This window comes from Astatotilapia calliptera, chromosome 11, assembly GCF_900246225.1.
Source record: "Astatotilapia calliptera chromosome 11, fAstCal1.2, whole genome shotgun sequence".
NCBI classification, from domain to species: domain Eukaryota; kingdom Metazoa; phylum Chordata; class Actinopteri; order Cichliformes; family Cichlidae; genus Astatotilapia; species Astatotilapia calliptera.
In genome coordinates, this window is record NC_039312.1 from 10,587,434 (window position 1) to 10,608,603 (window position 21,170).

Sequence of the window (21,170 nt, forward strand, 5' to 3'; positions counted from 1 at the left end):
CTTCCTAGAACTCTTTGCTCCTAATCCTCCTTACCACTAATGTCCTGCCATTGCCCTCCCTCCTCTTCTATCTCTTCATCGGCATAATTAGCCCTGCAGTCATATATGTCTGGCATGTATCTTCTATTTAAAACTACATTTCCTTTCCCAACCCTGCACATGCCTTTTCTTTTCATCTTTTCTTTTTGATGCATGACCCCTGTCTGACTCGCTCTCTCTTCTTCCAGTCTGCTCTGTCAATCAAATCAGCCTGTTTTGTGTTTATGCTCCATTTCAAATAAAGTGACAGGAGCAGAATCGATCCCTGCAGTCATCTGAAACCGCAAAATATGAATAATATGTATGAAAAGTTCTGCCTGGCATACAGTCAGCAGTAGGACAGGAAGTGAGGTCACTGGAGTTTAGCTTGTAATCAAATACAGTGATACTGGATTATCTGCTGGGACTTAAGAAACAAGATCACAGTCAACCAATTGTTGGCCATTTATGCCAGAGGTTTGGCTTTATTTACCAGTTGGAAAAGTTGAGTGGAAGCTCAACGATATAACCGGGATAACTGCATTGACGCACGTTTCAGCATGCATCAGCAGAGTCTTTGATCTTAAGTGGATAAATTGTACTTTAGGAACATCTTTGATAAGTACCATGTTTAGAAAAATCAGTATGAGGAAGATGACATTTTCAGAGCAGACTTTGATAAAGGCTATTTCATGGGTGCTGAGTACAAATTTTGAACTTGTCTGATTTGAGCTCACCAGGAATTGTCTCTTCTAAAATGTGAAATATCACACTGCATGCTTGTTTAATCAGATGAACGCATTTACTTCACAGTAAGCAGTGATGCTCTAAGAAAAAAGAAAGGTTTTAATTAAGAATGACAAGAAAAAAGTCTTCCAATCCTAAAGCACGAGGCTACGTAACAAACCACACTGGCATCTAGTGGAAAATAATGCCAATTACAGCTAATATTGTTTGCAGGTGAAGGATTTTTTTTTTAAAGCAAATGCTTAAAAAACTATTGGTTTAAAAAAACTTCACTTTTATTTGCATGTACAATAAATCTTTTACATTTCATGAAATATTTATGAATAATTCACATCCTCTGTTACAGCAAGTGGCCCTGGCCAAGGAGTTTGAGAGTCTGGTGCGAGCAGACAAGAGGTTTGAGATCTGTGCTGAAGTTGTCCTGGGACTGGTCTGCTTCAGGCTCAAGGTAACAGCACCCAACGGTACAGCTCTATGATCTGATCTCTGCAGTGGTCCCAAAAAGTAAAAAAGTCACCTAGAAACCTCAAAGGTTCAATAACACCGAGGGCATTATTTAGAAAAGCTAGAAAATGCATATCAGAGCTCCCTGTCTATGGGAATTTGACTGTCAAGACTGTGATTACTTTAATCCAGTCACCTAATTATTAAGTAGTCATGACACAAAGCCTAGCTGGTGTAATTCTTCCTTGCTTTCTCCTCTCAGGGCTCCAATGAACTGAACCAAGAGTTGCTGAAAAGGATCACCAAGAGCAGAGAGATCCATCTGGTGCCTTGCCAGCTCTCAGGCCGCTTTGTCCTGCGCTTTGCCATCTGTGCACGCACTACTGAGTCACATCACATCCAGCAAGCATGGCAGCACATCACGCAGCTGACATTTGAGCTTCTGCAGGAGGCCAGTCATTAAAAAAAACGCTGGAAAAGGGGTCGTCCACTCCGATCCCTGAATGATAACCAAAGTTGTGACTGACGTTTGATGGAGTTTTGCAGATGTAAAATGTCATAAAGGGAATGTGGAGTAATTTGTCTAACAGGCAGTTCTCCTTCTGTCTGCAGCAAAGAATCCAGTCGAGTTAACAGTGGTAAATATTACATTGTCGCAAATTATTGTATATTTATGTATCTACTAATTATGACAAAAACATATGTAGACTTCCAAAAATAACATTTTATATCTGCATTTTCTCCCTCTGTTGACTCCACGTTGTCTCTCACGGATCACTAATCACGTTATTGTCCACGTCACAGTGCACTTGTCTATGCCGCTTCTGTGTCTTCTGTGTGTAAAACTTGTTTGGGGGTAAATTCAGTGTTTTGTGTGGTTGAATTGAGGCTAAATTATTTTTGAGTTCAGCAAAGAATGTATTGCACACTTTGTGAATTTCTGACTCAGTGTTTGTCTGCAACTATTTTTTTTTTTTAGGTGCTCAGTCAGAAACTGCTTCCAAATGAATATATGCGTGATACATGGAGGGCTTCATGAAGTGTCAGGCTAAAGATTTCTAATATAATATCCTAGTGATTAAGTTATTTATTAACTAATTTGCAAAAGTAGTATTTTTTAAATATACAATGGCAGATTAGGGCTGATTATATGTTATTGATTCATATTGTGTCTTATGACAGCTGGCCAGTATTCCACAACAGCAGTACAAGACAATCACTCAGTCACTGTCAGTGGGCTTAAAGTGAAATTATGCTCCTTTGGGACTTTTTCGTACATTCAAATAAACTAAATTTCATTACATTTCTGTGCTCAGACAGAAAAAAATATTAAGATGAAAGTTTAAAACCTAAATTATGCAAATTTATTAAATATTTGCTCACTTTTTTCTCTGCGTCACTGATTTGGCATTTGTCTTTGTAATGTACCAGAAATATAGGATGCCACACTTTACTGTCCTGTTATATATTTTTAAAACCTGGAGAACTCAGATAAATTTTCATAATGATCAAATGTAACTACATCCCCTGCCAAACCATTATAGTTTTGCACCTGACCTGACCCTTTACACCTGCCCTTTAGGGGATTTAGAAATCTGTGCTCTAGCATCACCACGCATTGCTGTAATTTCAGATGATTGTGCTAACGTCAGTGGCGGTGTCCGACCCAAGTGTTTCCTCATTGGCTAGACTGTGCTGCATGGAGTGATGTGGTTTCTTTGAATAAAGTCTGCTGTAGTCTGCATGGTGTCACTTTTCAATCCTCTTTCAAGGTTTAAAATACAATCTGATTTTTTTGATGGTATGGGGCGCATTTTGGCACATGACATGGATAACATGCACATGTGTGACTATACTAACTTATATATACAGCTTTAGGAGCAATACATGCTGCCCTCCAGGTGACGTCTTCTTTAGGGAAGGTAAGCTAGGGAAGGTAACAGGACAATGCCGAGCAATGTTCTGCAGCTATTCCAAATGCCATGAAAAGAGTGAGTGGATAAACTGACCTGCCAGCAGTCCAGAAATTGCTCAACACACACACACACACACACACACACACACACACACACACACACACACACACACACACACACACACACACACACACACACACAAACAGCATGTCTTGCAAATCAGCCTCCTCTGAGCATCTTAATCCCTGAGGACAAAGGCCGGCCTTCTATAAATACAAATGAGGATTCAGTATTGGATGTTACTTCTTAGTCCCTGATTACTCGTCAGTATTATTGGCCAGTTCACTTGCTTGCTTCAAAAATATAAATATAAATTCTACAGGCAACTATCACACAGCAACAGTTGTAGAGGAAGACTTCTCTTTAAAAATGATACGGCTGCTTTTGAAAATGCCAAAGAGAAAAAGGTCACATGGTCTGTCTGTTCAGTTAAAATTGTAAATCATGATGATAGGAGACACGAGACATAACAATGCTACTTGAGAGGTCTTACTTCTAGTGCTTACAATAGAGAACTTCACCTGTATAGACTTTATGAATAAAAAATGTGCTTCCACCAGGCACTCACTTGACTTGAGTGAAATGTTAACTCTTTATCTACAGAGAGGATAATGCAAAGAATTTTTTTTATGAATATTCTTTTGTCTTCAGTGAATTATTTACTAATTCTTTACTTTTACTTCTTTACTTTAATCAGCATTTTTATTTGTTATCATTGTGTCAGTTTAACAGAAAATGTCGTTCCCCTGGTAATGAAGTGATCATCTTAAATATTGAAGGGGGAAAATCAGGCTTGAATCAACTTCATACTGAGATAAAAGCAAAGATTGCGTTCTTCTTTGAAATCCTTTGTAGGCTGCTTTTATGTTATCACAGTTGCTGACTTGTCTGAGTGATTGTCTCAGTCCTCAGATGCTTTCATAAGGCCTTGCAATTATAATTAAACATTTATTTGAGCACTTGGGGTGAAGGGGATGGAAGCACATATTTTACTGACTCTTAGTTGGGGATTTTACAATAATTTTGCTGGCAGCTTTATTGCTGCTCCTCCTGAGTGTACATGTGTAAAAAAAAAAAAAGGAGAGAGAGAGTTTTGCTTCAAGCATTACAAATGTTTCTGGACATGCATTTTGCAGTTTGGCCACAAGGAGATGCCAACAGACACATGATCAGTATTTCTGACAGCTACACAGGAGTAATGGTTTAAAAATGTTGTAGAGCCTTCAGCTTTTAGGTTCTTCTTCTGTGGAAATAGCTCCCAGGTTGGATCTGGGAGAAAGACTGGACACTTGGTTTTCTTCTTTGCTCAGCACCATTCAGTCCTAATAGATGGCTGCCTGTCCCTGAGCCTGGTTCTGCTGGAGGTTTCTTCCTGTTCAAAGGGAGATTTTCCTCCACACTATGAGGTGCTTGACCAAAGGGAGTTGTCTGATTGTTGGGGGTTTCTCTCCATTATTGTTAGGCCCTTTTCTTACAATATGAAGCACCTTAAGGTGACTGCTGTTGTAATTTAGCCCTATATAAATAACATTTAAATGAATTTAGTTGAATACTAGTATGGTAACATCTTTAAATAATGCTTACCTTAAAATGAGAACAACCCAGCACTGAGAAATGTTGATTCCATATTAAAATAATCAAGCTTATAATCAGAAATATTCAATGCATAGTAAACTGACTTCAATCTTATGTGTGTACTCTGTAGTTAAATTCAATTTAGTTTTTTTTATATTGCGGTAAGTCACAGTAATTGTTGCCTCAGGGTACTTTATATTGCAAGACTCAACAAGCAGACAACTGACAATGAGCAAACACTCGGTCATAGTGGGAAGGAAAAACTCCCTTTTAACAGGAAGGAATCTCAGGCAGGACCAGGATCAAGGAGAGTCTGCCATCTGCTCCAGTAGGTTGCAAATGAGAGCCTGAAAGAGAAGAAAGCAGGGCGAGACAAAGGGGGGTAACATTAGTGTAATATTATTAGGTTGTATTACAGACAGCTCAAAAGCTATCTGACATTAACCTTTAATCCAAATAAAGCAGAGACAAGTTATTTCATCAAAGAGAAATAACTTGTCTCTGGTCCAGTTTTGGACAGTGGCAACTGTTGTTGCTGTACAGAGGATTTTAAATCTAACAAACATCATGTGATTCAAGTGCAGACTTTCAGCTTTAATTTAAAGCTTCTCACAAAAGTATTTGATCAGCTGTTCAGGAATTTTTATACATAATCTACCGTATTTCAATCAAGACTTAGATTTTATGAGTCAGTTTCCACTCTCTGCTCATGAAAAAGTCTTTTAACAGTGAAAAGTCTTCTAAAAACGTTTCTTTGTCTTCAGTTGAACATGAATGTGAACATGCACAGAGTGACTTTTGATTGCACAGATATTAAGTGACCAAAGGCAGAAAACCACTAAAGTATTCCCAAGAATTTATCTCAGGGACATACGCTACGAAATCTCTATTAAAAGTTTCAAAGAAAGTCTTTCAGTTGAATTCAGTAACATTTGAGGAACAGCAGTTTTATTTAAAATAAATGATCTAAAGTATTGGTGTTTTTCCTCTAACTTAGCATAAGATCCCCAGTACTGCTTCAGTCCAGAAAAAGAACTAACTTCACTGTATATCACAGTTTTCTAGGCTCTGTGCAACTATACAGCATTGCAATCACATATGTATCGGTCTTTTGTTTATTTGTCCCTCTGGTGTCTGCGCTCATTTCCGTTGTTTTCTGGACAGTAGAGAATCCTGTCAGAGAGTGCAAACATTTTCATGGAAGGAATCTTAGACGGGGTGGAAACTTTTATCTTAGCTAGGTGCTTGGTAACCTTGGTATGATGCATTCTTTCACAGGGTGTGATTGGTTGATAAAAAAGAAATAAAAGAATGAGCGTAGAAACAGCGGTGAATTCAATAAGTCTCAAAGAGATAGTAAAAGATCAGCCTTCTTTTTTTTATCTAACCAGCATTCCTGTTGTAACAACACAGAACTGAAATGTATGAGAGACCACATGAGAGTTCACCACTTCACTGAGGTAAAGCACAGTTTGTTCCACAGGTGATCAACCCGTGATCAAAGCAGACAAAACCTGGAACAAGCAGAGGCAAAAGCCAAAAGGCAAAACAGGGTTAGGCGCGTGGGAAATCCAATGCAAGAGCAGTATTACTGAAGTGCATACATAAACAAAAGCGAGCTGACAAAGGACAGGCAAAAAACACATTTTGAATACAAGGGAAGGGAATTACTCACAGGTGCAACACACTGGGGCAGAGCAGGTAATTGCAAAGGTGAGAGATACATAAAGACAGGGAGGGCAGGACCTGTGAAAAGTGTTTTTCTAGCATCTATTCTTAGCTGCAAAGTTGAACTTGTGATGTGAAACCTATGCTTTGTTCCAAACTAGGTTCAAACATGAGTCTTTACGGTACTGCCAAAACATTCAGAGAGCAAAGCACATTTGTATTGCAGTGCATAATTATTTGAACAGATAGAAATAGATCAGAACAGAAAACTACAAATATATAATCTCATATTGAAAATGCATATTTGAGCCCTGATGTGTTGGACTCGTCCAGTCCAACACATGCTGTCAGCCCACTAGGCTCAGCAGCCTTCAAATATCTGGTATGTGAGGTTTTTCCTGAAAGCATGCCCAAGATGCTGTTTCACTTGGGAGGGATCAGATGGGAAAACATTATAATCTACTAGCCATCAGCACGTAACTGAATCTCAAATCACAATGCGTTTGAGACCACAGAGATCCCATTACATGGCCAGCATATTTGCCCCATGTTGAAATGTGCACTGATTGCTGTTAACTCTGATATCTGTAATTCTACAAGGATAAGAGTTTCCTTTTTGATAATTCAATTGCAGCGTGCTGAGTGGTACACAGCTTTGACATGTAAGAGATATGGGTTTGTCCTGAGCTAGTCTGGGGACTACTTTCTGTCAAGCAGTGGTGGGGAAGAGGGTTGTGTACAGTGTTTCACACAGCGGCTCCCTGTGAGAGTCAGCCCTGTTGAAATAGTTAGGTAGATGGGGCGATGTGGTGGGAGTGGCTGAAGGGTGCGTGAAGGGAAATGGAGGCAGCAGGGTTTAAAGTGGACCAGCCTCCTACACCCATACATTAGAGGCATGAGGTGTAATTATCTGATAAGTTGACACCGCATAATGCTGTCATTATGTGCAGCATATGCATGCAAGTATGGGTCTGTCAAGCTAATTTATCAACGATGCATTAAGAGCTTCTAAACCTCTCTGTGCTGCCCTGTGACCTGCAGTAGAGATTCATCAGGGTGTTTAATGTATTTTAAAAGCACTGAAAGAGACATAAACAATTAGTGAGAATATGTCTTGGTGGCTCTACAAATCCGAGTAGACTATAAACAGCACTGATGCTGAATTGGTAATTATCTGAGGATGACGGAACTTCCACTTTGTTTTTAGTTGTGCAGACAGCAGAAACTCAGTATTTTCTTAGGATGAAATAAAACATGCAACATATTGGAGATGATTACTAAATTCTTCCCAAATCATCACAAGATATGTACTCATATACATATATTCTTCACTATGAGTTGATTTATTTGCTTTCTTCTGCATTAAAGAGGAAATCACTGTGTTCACATGTTTCCTTACACAAGAGAAGACATGTGGGTGCAAACTTGTTTAGTCTGTCTTGCAGAGACAGACTAAACCCATACAACCCATGTGCAAAGCAGCAAAGCTGGAAAGAGCATGCATTCTAACAGAAGTATTGCAGTACTACCTCTATGAGAAAGTATGCAATCTTTCTGTAAGATACTTGCTTCTTCTCTTTCATCTCTTGGTGCTAATCTAATTTTAAGCTTCCTGTTCTTCCGGTTAATTCAGGCCAGTAGGTTTCAGGTCTCACGTTAGGCAACAAAAATACTTTATATACATTCACCGCCCATTGAATCAGACATGTAATTCACTTTCACTGACACCACTAGTGTCTCCTTTGTAGACAACCCAGAAACCAGTGCTGGTGTTAAAAAGGCAACAGATTCAGTGGTTAAAAAAACAAAGGCTGCTGCAAATTTACAGTCACGAAGAGAGACCACAGTATCAATGTTCTTTGAGCTGGGTCTTCATTTCAGTGTTTACTACACATCTGAGAAGTTTCATGACTGCATCTTGAACACTTGTGACTTTATCATGTTGATGAAATTGACAAGATAAACCCAGGACTAATTAATGCCACACATGCTGGATTAAACCACTTAAATAGAACCTGTCTGACAAAGTGAAGTAGGCTAAAAGATTTCAAAAAGCAACACAATCTAAAAGAACTTGACATATATCAGGCTGGATAAGGTTACAAAGCATTTTAAAAGGGTCTGGGATTCCAGTGAATGGTGGTGAGTGACATTATCCACAAATGAAGAAAACTAACACAATGTTTCACACACAAAAAACCCAACAGTCAAACATGTTGGTGGTAGCGTGATGGTCTGGGGTTGCTTTGCTGCTTCAGGACCTGGTATAGTGGAACCATAAATTCTGCTCTTTACCTTAAAGTCCTGAAGGAGTCCTGCTGTTGTGGGACAATGATCTGAAATACCTTTGAACCTTTGAATAACTCAACAACTCAGACCACTGTAATAACTTCTATTAAGATGCCAGGACAATAAACAAAGCTAGCAGATCCAGACGCTGGCACCCATGTGAGGAGGCCATGTCATAGTATGTCACAGTATTATAACAAAGTAACCACTTCCAATGCAATGGAACCATTTGTTGTCTGCCAACATAAAACATAAGGTAACCTGATGAAATTGTATTACAGGTAACAAATGGGTTGGTGGGTGGGTACCATAGAAAATACTTAAAATAGCAGCAGAATGCAGTGGTGTCTGACTTCTCAGCATTATTTGGGAATATTGCATTAACTGGTGTTTTGGTCATTACAGTAGGCTGCGCATGGAGACAGATGCATTCTGACAGTATCTCCACTCCTTAACTGATATTATACAGACTGATGCACATACATCAGTCTGTATCAGTCTGGAAAAGCATTTCTCATGTTTCCAGATAGTGCTGCAAAACTCCTAACATATGAGCCCTTACAAAAATGTTCAGCAGTAGGAGCAATGCACACACCGTTAAAAGTATGCTTTTAACTCTCTGCTGTCTTCCCATAAAAAACAAACAAATATGCTGCAATAAAAGCTCAGGTTCCCATTCGTCCATCAGCACTGTGTCAGAGAAATTAATGACTCATGTTTGTCACACAAATGACTCAGAGTTTTGTCTGTGAGAACGCTGGCATCCCGTGCAGCTATCAACAAATCCTTGATTGTTGATACAGCACTTAAGCCTTTGCTTTTCATAGCCTCCATTGCCTCATAATTTACTCCTATTAAATAACACCTGAATGTATAGTAAGTTCCACAGCAGACCCTCAGCCACACTGCAGTCTCTCTTATTGATCACATCAATTAGCATCCCAGCTCCAGCCCCATCTTCTCACATTGTTCATACTCACAAATACTTGTATCTGTTTTAATCACCAGACGCAGGCAATGAGCAAGGAGCAGCTGTGTTTCGTAGGCTGGCTGCTTTGTTGCACTGGTGCGTTGGGAGTGGCAAAAACTGGAGTCCTGCACACAATGCTCCTCCCCGCACTGTGACTTATGTTGGGGTACGCCACTCCTGTTCTTGTGGGCCAGTCACTCTTGAGAGCACTCAGAGCACCTTCTCTCTCTCTCTCTCTGTTCCTCTCTCTCTCTCTTGATTTGCTGCAACCACTTTTCCTGCTTTAGATCAACATCCCTTCGTCAGAACCATCTCTCTCTTATTCTCAACGAGGCTCTAAAAATCAGCTCTAGAAGGTAAGAAACAAAACATTTCCTCACATGCATTTATTTTTTAAACCTTTGAACACAACAGGTATTTAGACATGATCAAAGGGTTAATCAACACTGGCAAGTTAGTTTTACTGTACCGAGTGTGACGAGACACATTTGCTTCTATCCACTCCTCACCACCATAAGAACCTGTCCTTACAAGCAGGGGAGATAGCTCAAGTTATTTGACTCCCAGCGACACATGGCTGATTTTTTACTGAGTGGGTGTTAACAGAGTCGATATGACTTGTTGATTCACCTGGCTGAATTTTAAGTAAACTGCAGAACCAGTAATATCACATTGAGTATTTTATAGATATTGTGTAGTTTTGCAACTGCCAACTCAAAATCCTATAAGGACCATGCATTTCTATTCAGGTGATAGTAAAAAAAAATTCAAGTAACTTCACAATTAAGCTTTAGAAAACTATTGACATATAAAGTAAAATAGGTGCAAGTCAAGTGCAATTAATGTATTCAGTAAGTCTTTGTATTACAAACCCAAAAGGCGGTTCATTTACAATAACAAACTATAAGTAACTGTGCTGTTTGCCTAATCTTGTTGTTTCTCCACTGTGTGAAACTTTACATCCAGCAAATCTGAGATGCACTGCAGTGTAAATATGTAATATGTCAAGCTTATTAATGCTACTAAAAACCACAAGTAACAACTGTGCATTTAAAAAAAAAATAATAATAAAAAAAAAAGGTGAGAAAGCAGTGGGAAAGAACTGAAACCAAAATTTACTTTACAGGGAGGAAGTGTTTGTCTCAGTGCTACTAAAATCACCCACAACCTTAAATACAGTTTAGTTTTTAAGCCCGGCTCATTGCGATGATAGCCCGTAAAGCCAGAGATGAGTGAGCTCACATTACCAGTGGCTCAAAAGACACATTGTTCCTTAACTGCAAATTAGCAGTATTATGCACTTACACGCATTATTACTTTATAGAATTATTTGTTTTCTATTCCATCCTCAGACACACCGTCACTCATGCCTCCTTATGTTTGTTTTCATTGTGAGCTGCTTGGAGTATAAGAACTTGTACTGTGTTTGTCTTGGCAGGTTGATTGGATATAATCTCATGTAGTTACAGAAACATACCTTGTAGTGAATGCAACATAGACACAGCAAAAACAGATTGGTTGCTATTTCTCTTCATGTGCTGGCTGACACTTTACTTTCTTTGTGTTGGAAACAGCTCCGGGAAATGTTAAGCACGCGGTTATAAAGAAGAGACATTCAAAAGTGAAAGTCTAGGACGTGTATTGCACACATGGCTTCGAAATGTCAAGCATCTTGCGGGCAACATGTATCAGAAACATTAAACTCGCTTGTTGCCATGTCAGCCAGTTGTGATCGCACCTTGTCGAGCACCTTTAGCCTGCTTGTTTCTACAGAAGTTGCTGTGGTAACTTAAGAGTTATTCATAGATTAACAAACACTGGTTTTGTCATTGTTGTTATTGCCTATAAAAGAGGAGTCAGATAGCAAATTTTATTCCTGGATTTATGAAGCTTAAATGGACAATAAACAAGAGAGACACAGAACTAGGGTTCCACCTAATCCGCAAAGTGGTTGTCAGTCTGGTGAGGACAGTTTTGGCATGGCTGAGGGAGAATTACCTAACGGCTGTATACTGACAAATGGCTGCAATAACAGTGATGCAATCACACGGGAACATAACATGAGCAGAATAGTGTGGTGTGGCAGTTTCAGCAAATCTAAATAACATGATTATAATTGATTATTGATTGAATAACAAAGAGTATTCATATCAACTGGCATATTCATCTGTCAGTAAACTTCATGGATGTTTTTGAATTTAATGAGTCCTTGCAAAGTGATGAATATAGATTGTGATATATATTGCACAATGTTTATGAGAGTAGCTTTAAAGGTTTAAATTGTGTGCAGCCCATCTATGCACACATGAAAAAAAGCTGCATTTCATGTTGCATGCCTGTGTGTGATGTGTAATCGTAGCCAAAAAACAAACAAAAAAACAACAAACAGAAATGTTTTCGTTTAGTTTTTTTGCATTTTAGCACTTTCTCCCTAAAAGAGTTCTTCTGATTGAACAACCTCCCTCTGATTTGGATTTGGTTAAGCATCCGTTTGGCTTGCGAGCACTTACTCATCTGTAGCAGTCCTGGTCACTGTTACGGCTCATCGTGACTTTTTTAAACATCTGCACATCTTCACCTTGAAAGATGCTTTTAGTGAGAACCACACATCTTCTTTAACCCTATTTCTTGCCAACAGGAAATGGCTTCCAAACACAAGATGGGCTACAAGTGTCGGATAGCAGGAGTGATGCTTCTCCTCTTGACCAGCATCGCTGCCCTCATTGCTGTTGCTGTTATCCAGGACACTTGGAGGTTTTTAGAATACAGCAAAGAGGTGAGCACATACGCACATCAGCGCAATACTCCAGGATGCAAATATAAATACGCATGCTGTTATAAAAACTGCACCGAAGGATCAGAGACGGGGGATTCCTCATCGGTCTGCTTGCTGATGAGTGGCGGTTCTGATGAAACACGTTTAACTTTGCGTGTACTGTTAATGGCATTCAAACAAACAGGCATGTTGTCCGTCTGCTGTTTCCCCTTTTCCTTTTAATTAGAACTGAAAGCTTTTTGAAACGAGGGCTAAAAAAAAAAAAAAAAAGAGGAAAAAAACTCATTGTGATGACTTTCAGTTGCCGTTTTGCGTGTTTGTCAGTTCTCTTTTTGTGTATGTGTGTATGCTTTTTCATCAGGAGTGTGCCAGTGGTTTTTTACTTTTGCAGTTCTCACAATTCTCTAATTTGAGACTTTCTTTTCTGCTAAGGATACCATTACCCCACTATATCTCCATAAAGAAAATAGGCTTTTACTGCTGTTATGCAACATCTTTCACACAGAGGCCTGATGAAAGTCATGGTGGCTACTCTGTGCTTAATAGACAGCAACCTGCTAAGCTGATTGGAAAATGCTTGTGCAATAACATTTTTGTCTTCCTTCTTCCTGTTAGTACGGCATAGTGATAGACGCTGGCTCATCTCGTTCCAATGTATACCTGTATGAATGGCCAGGAGCGAAGGAGAACGAAACAGGAATAGTGACTGAGACATTAAACTGTAAAGTTGATGGTGAGTCACATATAACAAAGAGAGGAGGGGGGGTGCTGGCAAACTCTTTTTAGGCTTTTGCAAACAAAAGAAAAAACATAAAGAGTGTGTTTTAAATTGGAGACATTCTGGTTACTAGACACACGAGAATTTTAGCTTGGATTTGTGTCCTCAGGTAATGCCATCTCCGACATGAAGGTTATCCCCGAGATCGAAGAAAAGACAATGGCAGGATTTAGGAAATGCATGGACATCGTCACTAAAACCATTCCTCCAACAAAACACAACAGTACGCGCCTGTTTCTCGGAGCTACAGCTGGAATGAGACTCCTGCAGTAAGAAGCTTTTGATTATTTATATTATTATTGAAGAGTCAAAAGTGATTTTTTTATATTAATTCATTTTAAGCTTTTCTTGACCTTTCATGCACAGAGGAGTAAGCTGATGACTGAAGAACTGCAAGACATAATGAATACAAATACATTCTTAAAAAGTATAATATTTAGATCTGTGACTTTGTGTGTGTGTGGTGGGAATTTTTAATGGGTACAATGTATGATTTTTAAAGATGAGAATATCAAGACAGAGATGCAGAAATGTTCTTAAAGTGATGTATTTAATACTTTCAAATATGTGCTGTGGATTGAGTTTAAGAAAGTCCATTCAACTTCATTGGTGCTGAATTATGGATGCCGATTTTGCTGTGCAAGCATTCAAGAGACAAAAAGGGAGGTTTGCTTCACAGTAAAGCTTTGTGTCTTATATTGCCCCCCTTTTGCCTGATGGATAACCCCCCTTCCCTCTGGATGCCTGGGGAAGCCCCAGCAATAAAAACACATTCAGACTAAAGGGCAGGACAAAACTTAGGAATCTCAATCACATGGGTCGAACTCTGGGCCCGGCATTAAATATGGCTTTTCATACTTTCCAGCCCAAGGAAAGATGATGACAAAAGCAGACCTTCTAGGCAGAAGTAGGGGACAGCGTATATTGTTGTTAAAGTATAACAAACATACAAAAAAAGGTTGATTAGTTTGCATGAAATGATTTACAGTCATGTGAAAAAGGACATCCTCTTTAGCATAATTTAAAAAACATAACATCTGTTCCAGACTCTAACATTATTTAAATAGATGAACACTCCTCATTGCTTCCAGGCACTGCGAATCAAATGCATCTGATTAACTGCTCATCAGCAAGTGTGAGCACATGGATAAAAGATGATGTTTTGGCAGTTTATTGGTTTAGAGCATTTAGTTTTGTGTCAGCACGACGCCAAACAGGATCTTATTATAAAATCTACAATTGTACAGTGAAAATGATTATTCACAAGTGAGAAATTATTAAGACGCGAATCTTCTGAGCGGTGGACTTTCCAGCAAATGCACCCCAAACTCAGACCGTGCAACGCTCAGAGAAACAGCAGAAAGACAAAAACAAAACAACCAAAAATAAATAAAACCCACACATAAAACAGTTAATGACAGAAACATTCAAAAAAATCTTCACATCTTAGTGTTTTTAAAATGACATACTGATCTCATTTTAAAAAACAGAGCCAAGCCTTCTAGCCTACCGTCATGACTTCTGGCTTAGATGAGTTTAAAATAAAAATAATAGCAAATAATAGCATCTAAAATACGTGTATTTGGCAAAATCTTTACCTGCTTCATTAATGATAGTGAATCCATTTGTCAACATCTGTTTCTAGTGTGATGTCTAATAGTTCTGTTTTCTGCTGTGCTGTTAAGAATGAAAGATGCACAGAGGGCCAATGACGTCCTGGTAAAACTCAGACAATACCTGAGTTCCCTCCCCTTCATGTTTCAAAATGCTTCAGTCATCACTGGGCAGGAAGAAGGGCTTTATGGCTGGATCACTGTCAACTACCTAAAGGGAAACTTGGTAGAGGTATGACACAGCCTTCACCTGTCTGATCGATTGCCCAAAAAACAAGATAATTGCAGCTTTAAAAATTTGCTATTGTACGTTTCATCGTTTATTAATCTTCGTTGTTTTTGCAGAAAAACGTGTGGAACGCATACGTACGGCCGCAGGGAGCAAAGACTGTCGGCTCCATGGATCTTGGAGGAGCATCAACACAGATTGCCTTTGCGGTCCAGGATGATCTCAAGGGAGCCGACTACCTGCGTGTCAAACTGTATGGTTACCCTTACAATGTCTACACACACAGTTTCCTCTGCTATGGCAAAAATGAAGCTGGGAAGTTGGTTCTGGAGAAAGTAGTGCAGGTGAATGACTTTGTCCTCCGTTTCTTTTACAAGTATGCACAGAAAAAAAATAGTGTCTTTCACTGAACTCTCATATTCCCAAGGTACTACAAGAGTGGTGGTTCTTTCCTTAGGTTGTTATGCGTTACTGTGCTATCGTTTAAGTGCAGTGGGAACGTCTGGCTCTTTGCACACATGTGCACTGCGAAATCCATTAATGGCCAATTTGTGGAATGATTAGTGAACGCTGCTGTCCCTGAGCTGCTAACAGCCAAAGGATCCAGGGATGCATTATGTCATTAAGAATATTGATCGAACCGTGATTGTCGTCAAGCTAGTCTGGGAGAAATGCATCGTTTCTGGTAATTCATAGCTTCATTCTTGAAACTAATAATGATTCTACAAGAAATATGCTGAAAGTGCATCAGAGTGATGGTATGACAGCTTAACCTTATAGTTTCTGTTTACTTCAGACTTTGTATGCGGTGTTGTATAATTTAAAGAAATAAGCCCTACAGTGTGGAGATAATGTGCCATTCATTTTTTCCTCTTATCCAGTTCAGGGTTGGGGTCTTTTTCTGTCCTATTTATTTATAGATTTTGCCTTCTTCTTAAAAAAATCGTTATCTTTTGACATTTTTTTTATTATTTTTTTTATTTTCCAGCAATCATCTAACCCCAAAAACATAACAAACCCCTGCTATCCTAAAGGTTTCAATACTTCCAAAAAGGCATCATCAATTTTTGAGTCACAGTGTACAAAGAAACCGCAAAACTACGACCCCAATCAAGAGCTGATCTTCTTTGGTGGTGGCGACTCAGACGGCTGTGGGAAAGTAGTGAAATCCATATTTGATTTCAAGACCTGCTCCTCGTCTCAGTGTTCCTTCAACGGGGTGGAGCAGCCACCAGTCACCGGAGATTTCCTGGTAACACGCAGTGCAAATATAACACATGAAAGCAAATAGATCACGATGCAAAACAACTTAGTGTGTGTGTTTCTGCTGGTCCGACCAGGCATACGCTGGATTCTTCTGGACTGCCCTGGCTCTGCAGTTGAATGGCACATCAAACATTAATCACTTCAACACCTCAGTTAGGAACTTCTGCCACAAAAACTGGGCAACGGTAAGTTTTCATACAGGTAGAAAATCAAGAAATTTCATTTCATTTCATTTATTTGTTCATTTTCAGGCACAACAAATACCTATATTGAACATAAAATGCACAAAACAAAAAACAAAAATTGCCTGAAAAAGGAGTGGGACGAAATTAAGGTGAGGAAGAACAGAAATCATGTTTAGGAAGGAGAGAATGACAGAATTAATATGAAGGTAATTACATAAAATACATTGTCATTTTCATTCATCAAGATTAGAACAGAAGGCACAACAGAAAGTAAACTACTCACCAGCTCTGACAATGCTGTGCGCCCACATTTTCTTCTTTTTGCTCGTGTGTCCACATTTTTTACTAGTAATATACACTGACTGGACACTCTATTAGGTACACCTTTAATGAGTTGCACCCCCTTCAACCTTCAAAACTGTGGCATTTAAAGGAGGATCAATTGGTACTAAGGGGCCCGAAATATGCCAAGAAAATATCCTCAACACCACGTTAAACCATTAATACAAAGCAGCACGCTTTCAGGCTTTTTGCACCAAAGTCTGGCCCTATCATCTGAATGTCACAGCAGAAATCCAGGGTCATTAGACCAGGCAACATTTTTCCGCTCTTCTCTTGCCCTTTAGTGAGCCTGTGCTTTTGTATACCCTGGTTGTCTGGCACCCAGCAACCATGTCACAAGTGGTTATTTGAGTTATTGTTCCCTTTCCTCTAAGCAGTCTGGCCATTCTCAGATGACCTCTGAAATCAACAAGGCATTTTTCCCCAGAGAAATACCACTCACTCAACTCCCAGTAGGTCTGCAGTTTATAAAAAACTCAGAGCACCCTCTCTCGGCACCAACACCAACGGCATCTTTGAAAGCATCTCCTCGACCCTCGATTTTGTTGCGAGTGTCTGCCACATCAGTTTTTAAAAACATGATCAGTTAGGTAACAAACTCAATGTCAGGCCAAAAAAGTGATTTAGAGAGACATGCTTGTGCTAACCAAAGCTGTAGAGTGCAGCTGTGCAAAAGAAACAAAGTTACTTCAGGATAAAGGTAATGAAATAAACTGCACTCCGTCTTTGTTACACAATATTTTCATGATCTTGATTAAATAATCATTATTTCTCACTGAAATGGGATTAAACTGAAATTAATACAATTAGCTTGTGTCATTACAATCACAGGCTAAACTCTGATCTTTGTTCAACCTTTCAGCTGAACGCACAAAAGAACGTCAAATTCATCGAGACCCACTGTTACGCAGGTCATTACGTCTTTACTTTGCTGGCAGATGGATACAAATTTGACACAGACACCTGGAAAAACATCAACTTTCAACAACAGGTTGGTTAAACAGCAGTAAATAAGACAAATAGTATTCTTTTTATTTGTAAGTTTCAATACTGCCTTCTATGAGGCTAGTACATTACAATCCTCCCATTGTTCAAAGTTTATGGATGGCTTGTGCGCTAATTCTTCTTGAAATATAACTGTAAGATGTACTAATTTGGTGAGAGTTGTTTTGGAAAGCTGTTGACAGCTGATACATGTTCAAATACAGGAAGCCATTTAACTGCCTTTGGCAGTCGTATGTGAATGAGGCCACCCACTTGAAACTGTTGTTGATGTCGTAGGAATAGTCTGCAATGAAAAAGCTAAAGAGCAGAAGGCATGCCATCAATTTGTCACAAAGAAACTCCCTCAGTAGAAGGGGATTCCTGGTCTTTGACACTCTGTATATTACTCATGATTCATAAAGGACGAACGATTACAGCCAATGTTTCCACACTGCAAAGAGCGTTCGGCCTTTTGCACTCAAGACAAGACTTTTTAAACAGCTGGCAATTCTCCCAATTTCCAACAATGGCGTTAGTGTGCAGTTTGGGATGTCTGCTGCTTGATAGGTTCTTTCAAGACTTTGAGTTACGAAACAGCCTGTTCTTTTTCTTCTTCTTTGGGTGCTATGACTCATCTTTTGCCCTACAGCTGTAATTATACAATTTCATGATTTTCATCCCGCTGACATGCAAGGTGGTGTACTGGTGTTGGAAGCAAGTGGTTTTAAATATAAAACATTCAAATTACTTGTTTTCTTTCTTTTCCTGTAGGTAAAGAAAACTAATATAGGCTGGAGTTTGGGCTACATGCTGAGTATGTCCAACATGATTCCTTCCGAAGTGAAGAAAATCCCTCCTATGTCAAACCCCGTGTTTGCCGGCCTCATCTTTCTATTTTCGGCGCTAACAATTATGACTGCCGTCTTAGTTTTCATCATCTTCATTCGCACCTGCTACTGAGAACGTAGGTTACAGAGGAAATCACTGGCTATTGAAAGGCCTGGGAACTGCTGTAATTCTGCAAGAGGTTCGGAGAATCCTACAGTTGCATGTGCCAAGACGCCTGGACTGGACGTTAACAATCAAATGTGTTATTATTCAGGTTGAGACATGAACTAGCTTTTAGTTTAAAAAAACAAACAAAACTGAAGAGCCTCAAAATCAATGCAGTACGTTGTGCTGGCATCTTTGAGGGTTTTAGCTTCAGATAAAATATGTAAAAGCAGCTTTAAAAAGCATTAGACCACTCTTCATTCTCTACCTCAGGGAATCTTACAAAAATTAATGTACTTTTTTTTTTTTAATTTAGTTGACTGCGCTCAACAAAATAGTGATAGTGTTTGTCTAAATCGCACAAAAATATAAGAGCATCCATCAGTCTCCATGTGCTTGTTCTTGTTGTGCAATTCCCAAAATGAGTCGAACGCCCGCTTTAGACCAGAGCATGAGTTACTGTTTCTTTCCCTGCATTTTACATGTTATAGCACTGAAAATGGTTGCAAATTGTTGTACTGTAGCTTTAATGTATTGTTTTATATTGTGTATGGTCTTGCCAAACTTTAAGCGCACAACTATAGCTTTTTTTGAATTAACATTTCCCTAATAAATGATGCCATTGTCTCATTATTTTCATATCAGTTTAAAATTATTGACATACAACCTACTTAACTAATTTGGTCATCACAGAAAGTCATTCAGTGCTACAGCAGTTCTACGTGCTTCTCTTGATTTAACTAAATGCATCATAGTCGTATATTGCTGCAGTGAGTTATAAAAGGCTTGCATTCTGAGCAAAGTATTGTTGGATAGTTGTACACAAGTGGTTCATTCAGTTGTATAAATGGAGCAGTTGGGAAAAGAAAAATTAAGCCCTGTTAGCAATGACAATCCATTAGTGGTGAAGCACATGGATGGATGGATGGACTTGAAGCAGAGACACTGTTTTTACATCCTGCTGATTCAGCTGGTAGATGAAACTGGCAACTGTTACAAAGTAATATTTTGGTACTTTCCTGGTTATTTATTATTTCTTTATAAAGAAAAGATGAATAAAAATAAAGATTTCATGACAGTAATTTGTTCACAGGAACAGCAAGTATGATGTATGACTAAACTGCATGAATAAAACTGTCTCTTGACATTTTGTTGTCATTGCACTGGAGAAAATGATGCATGATTGTCATTTGATGCAGACTGCTTGCACCGTTTCTGCTTTGGCGATAATGAACTCTCTTGTCAGTACTGTATGCAATAAACTTCTCAACTAACTGCATCTTTTGGAGCTGTAGTTTCATAATCTCGCTTGGTGAAACTAAACGCTTAAACGTTTTTAATCCTTTACAGCAGTTAAAACCATTTTGCGTGTGTGAACTTAACTTGGTCACTTACTAAAATTGCACACGTGCACACCAATGGACTTTCAGTCCTTTCCTTCTACAGAAAACAATAGCGCACTCCAGTGGTAGTGTGTTGTTCCTGCAGAATATCCAGGACGAGTTCATTTTTGTTATTTTTTATTGAAAGTTTCGACTAAAAAGAAAATAAAACAAAGAAACAAACAAAAAGACACATCTGAAGCTACAGGAATATCCACTGGTTCTACAGACACTCTCAAAAATCACAATTTTAAAGACATGGGGGGCATGTGACCAAGCAAATAAAAAAAATAGCTACAGTGGGGCAAAAAAGTATTTAGTCAGCCACCGATTGTGCAAGTTCCCCCACTTAAAATGATGACAGAGGTCAGTAATTTGCACCAGAGGTACACTTCAGCTGTGAGAGACAGAATGTGAAAAAAAAATCCATGAATCCACATGGTAGGATTTGTAAAGAATTTATTCGTAAATCAGGGTGGAAAATAAGTATTTGGTCAATAACAAAAATACAACTCAATACTTTGTAACATAACCTTTGTTGGCAATAACAGAGGTCAAACGTTTACTATAGGTCTTTACCAGGTTTGCACACACAGTAGCTGGTATTTTGGCCCATTCCTCCATGCAGATCTTCTCGAGAGCAGTGATGTTTTGGGGCTGTCGCCGAGCAACACGGACTTTCAACTCCCGCCACAGATTTTCTATGGGGTTGAGGTCTGGAGACTGGCTAGGCCACTCCAGGACTTTCAAATGCTTCTTACGGAGCCACTCCTTTGTTGCCCGGGCGGTGTGTTTTGGGTCATTGTCATGTTGGAAGACCCAGCCTCGTTTCATCTTCAAAGTTCTCACTGATGGAAGGAGGTTTTGGCTCAAAATCTCACGATACATGGCCCCATTCATTCTGTCCTTAACACGGATCAGTCGTCCTGTCCCCT

At 39.1% G+C, this 21,170-nt stretch overlaps 2 protein-coding genes across 4 annotated transcripts in view; both read left to right on the forward strand.

The window, feature by feature from the left end:
* Positions 1-2,951, forward strand: part of ddc (dopa decarboxylase) — a 31,112-nt gene extending 28,161 nt beyond the window's left edge. For all 3 annotated transcript variants that reach the window (XM_026185264.1, XM_026185263.1, XM_026185265.1), the window contains exons 13-14: positions 1,112-1,213; positions 1,472-2,951. In XM_026185264.1, coding sequence (XP_026041049.1) covers positions 1,112-1,213; positions 1,472-1,672 — 303 coding nt within the window. In that variant the 3' untranslated portion in view covers positions 1,673-2,951. The remainder of the gene's footprint in view (positions 1-1,111; positions 1,214-1,471) is intronic.
* A 6,931-nt stretch (positions 2,952-9,882) lies between these two features.
* Positions 9,883-20,132, forward strand: entpd3 (ectonucleoside triphosphate diphosphohydrolase 3). The gene is made up of 10 exons (XM_026185477.1): positions 9,883-10,043; positions 12,326-12,463; positions 13,079-13,196; positions 13,351-13,510; positions 14,927-15,086; positions 15,200-15,427; positions 16,072-16,335; positions 16,424-16,534; positions 17,739-17,867; positions 18,632-20,132. Exons 2-10 carry the CDS (start codon positions 12,329-12,331, stop codon positions 18,818-18,820), a joined length of 1,494 nt encoding a protein of 497 aa, XP_026041262.1. The 5' UTR covers positions 9,883-10,043; positions 12,326-12,328; the 3' UTR covers positions 18,821-20,132.
* The last annotated feature ends 1,038 nt before the right edge of the window (positions 20,133-21,170 follow it).

What these genes read in the sequence shown, in the direction of transcription:
- entpd3 (XM_026185477.1), top strand. Translation starts at nt 12,329, where the DNA reads ATGGCTTCCAAACACAAGATGGGCTACAAGTGTCGGATAGCAGGAGTG. An exon ending in ATTAAACTGTAAAGTTGATG is followed by an intron (nt 13,197 to 13,350) that starts GTGAGTCACATA and finishes TTGTGTCCTCAG; the next exon opens with GTAATGCCATCTCCGACATG. An exon ending in GCCACAAAAACTGGGCAACG is followed by an intron (nt 16,535 to 17,738) that starts GTAAGTTTTCAT and finishes TCAACCTTTCAG; the next exon opens with CTGAACGCACAAAAGAACGT.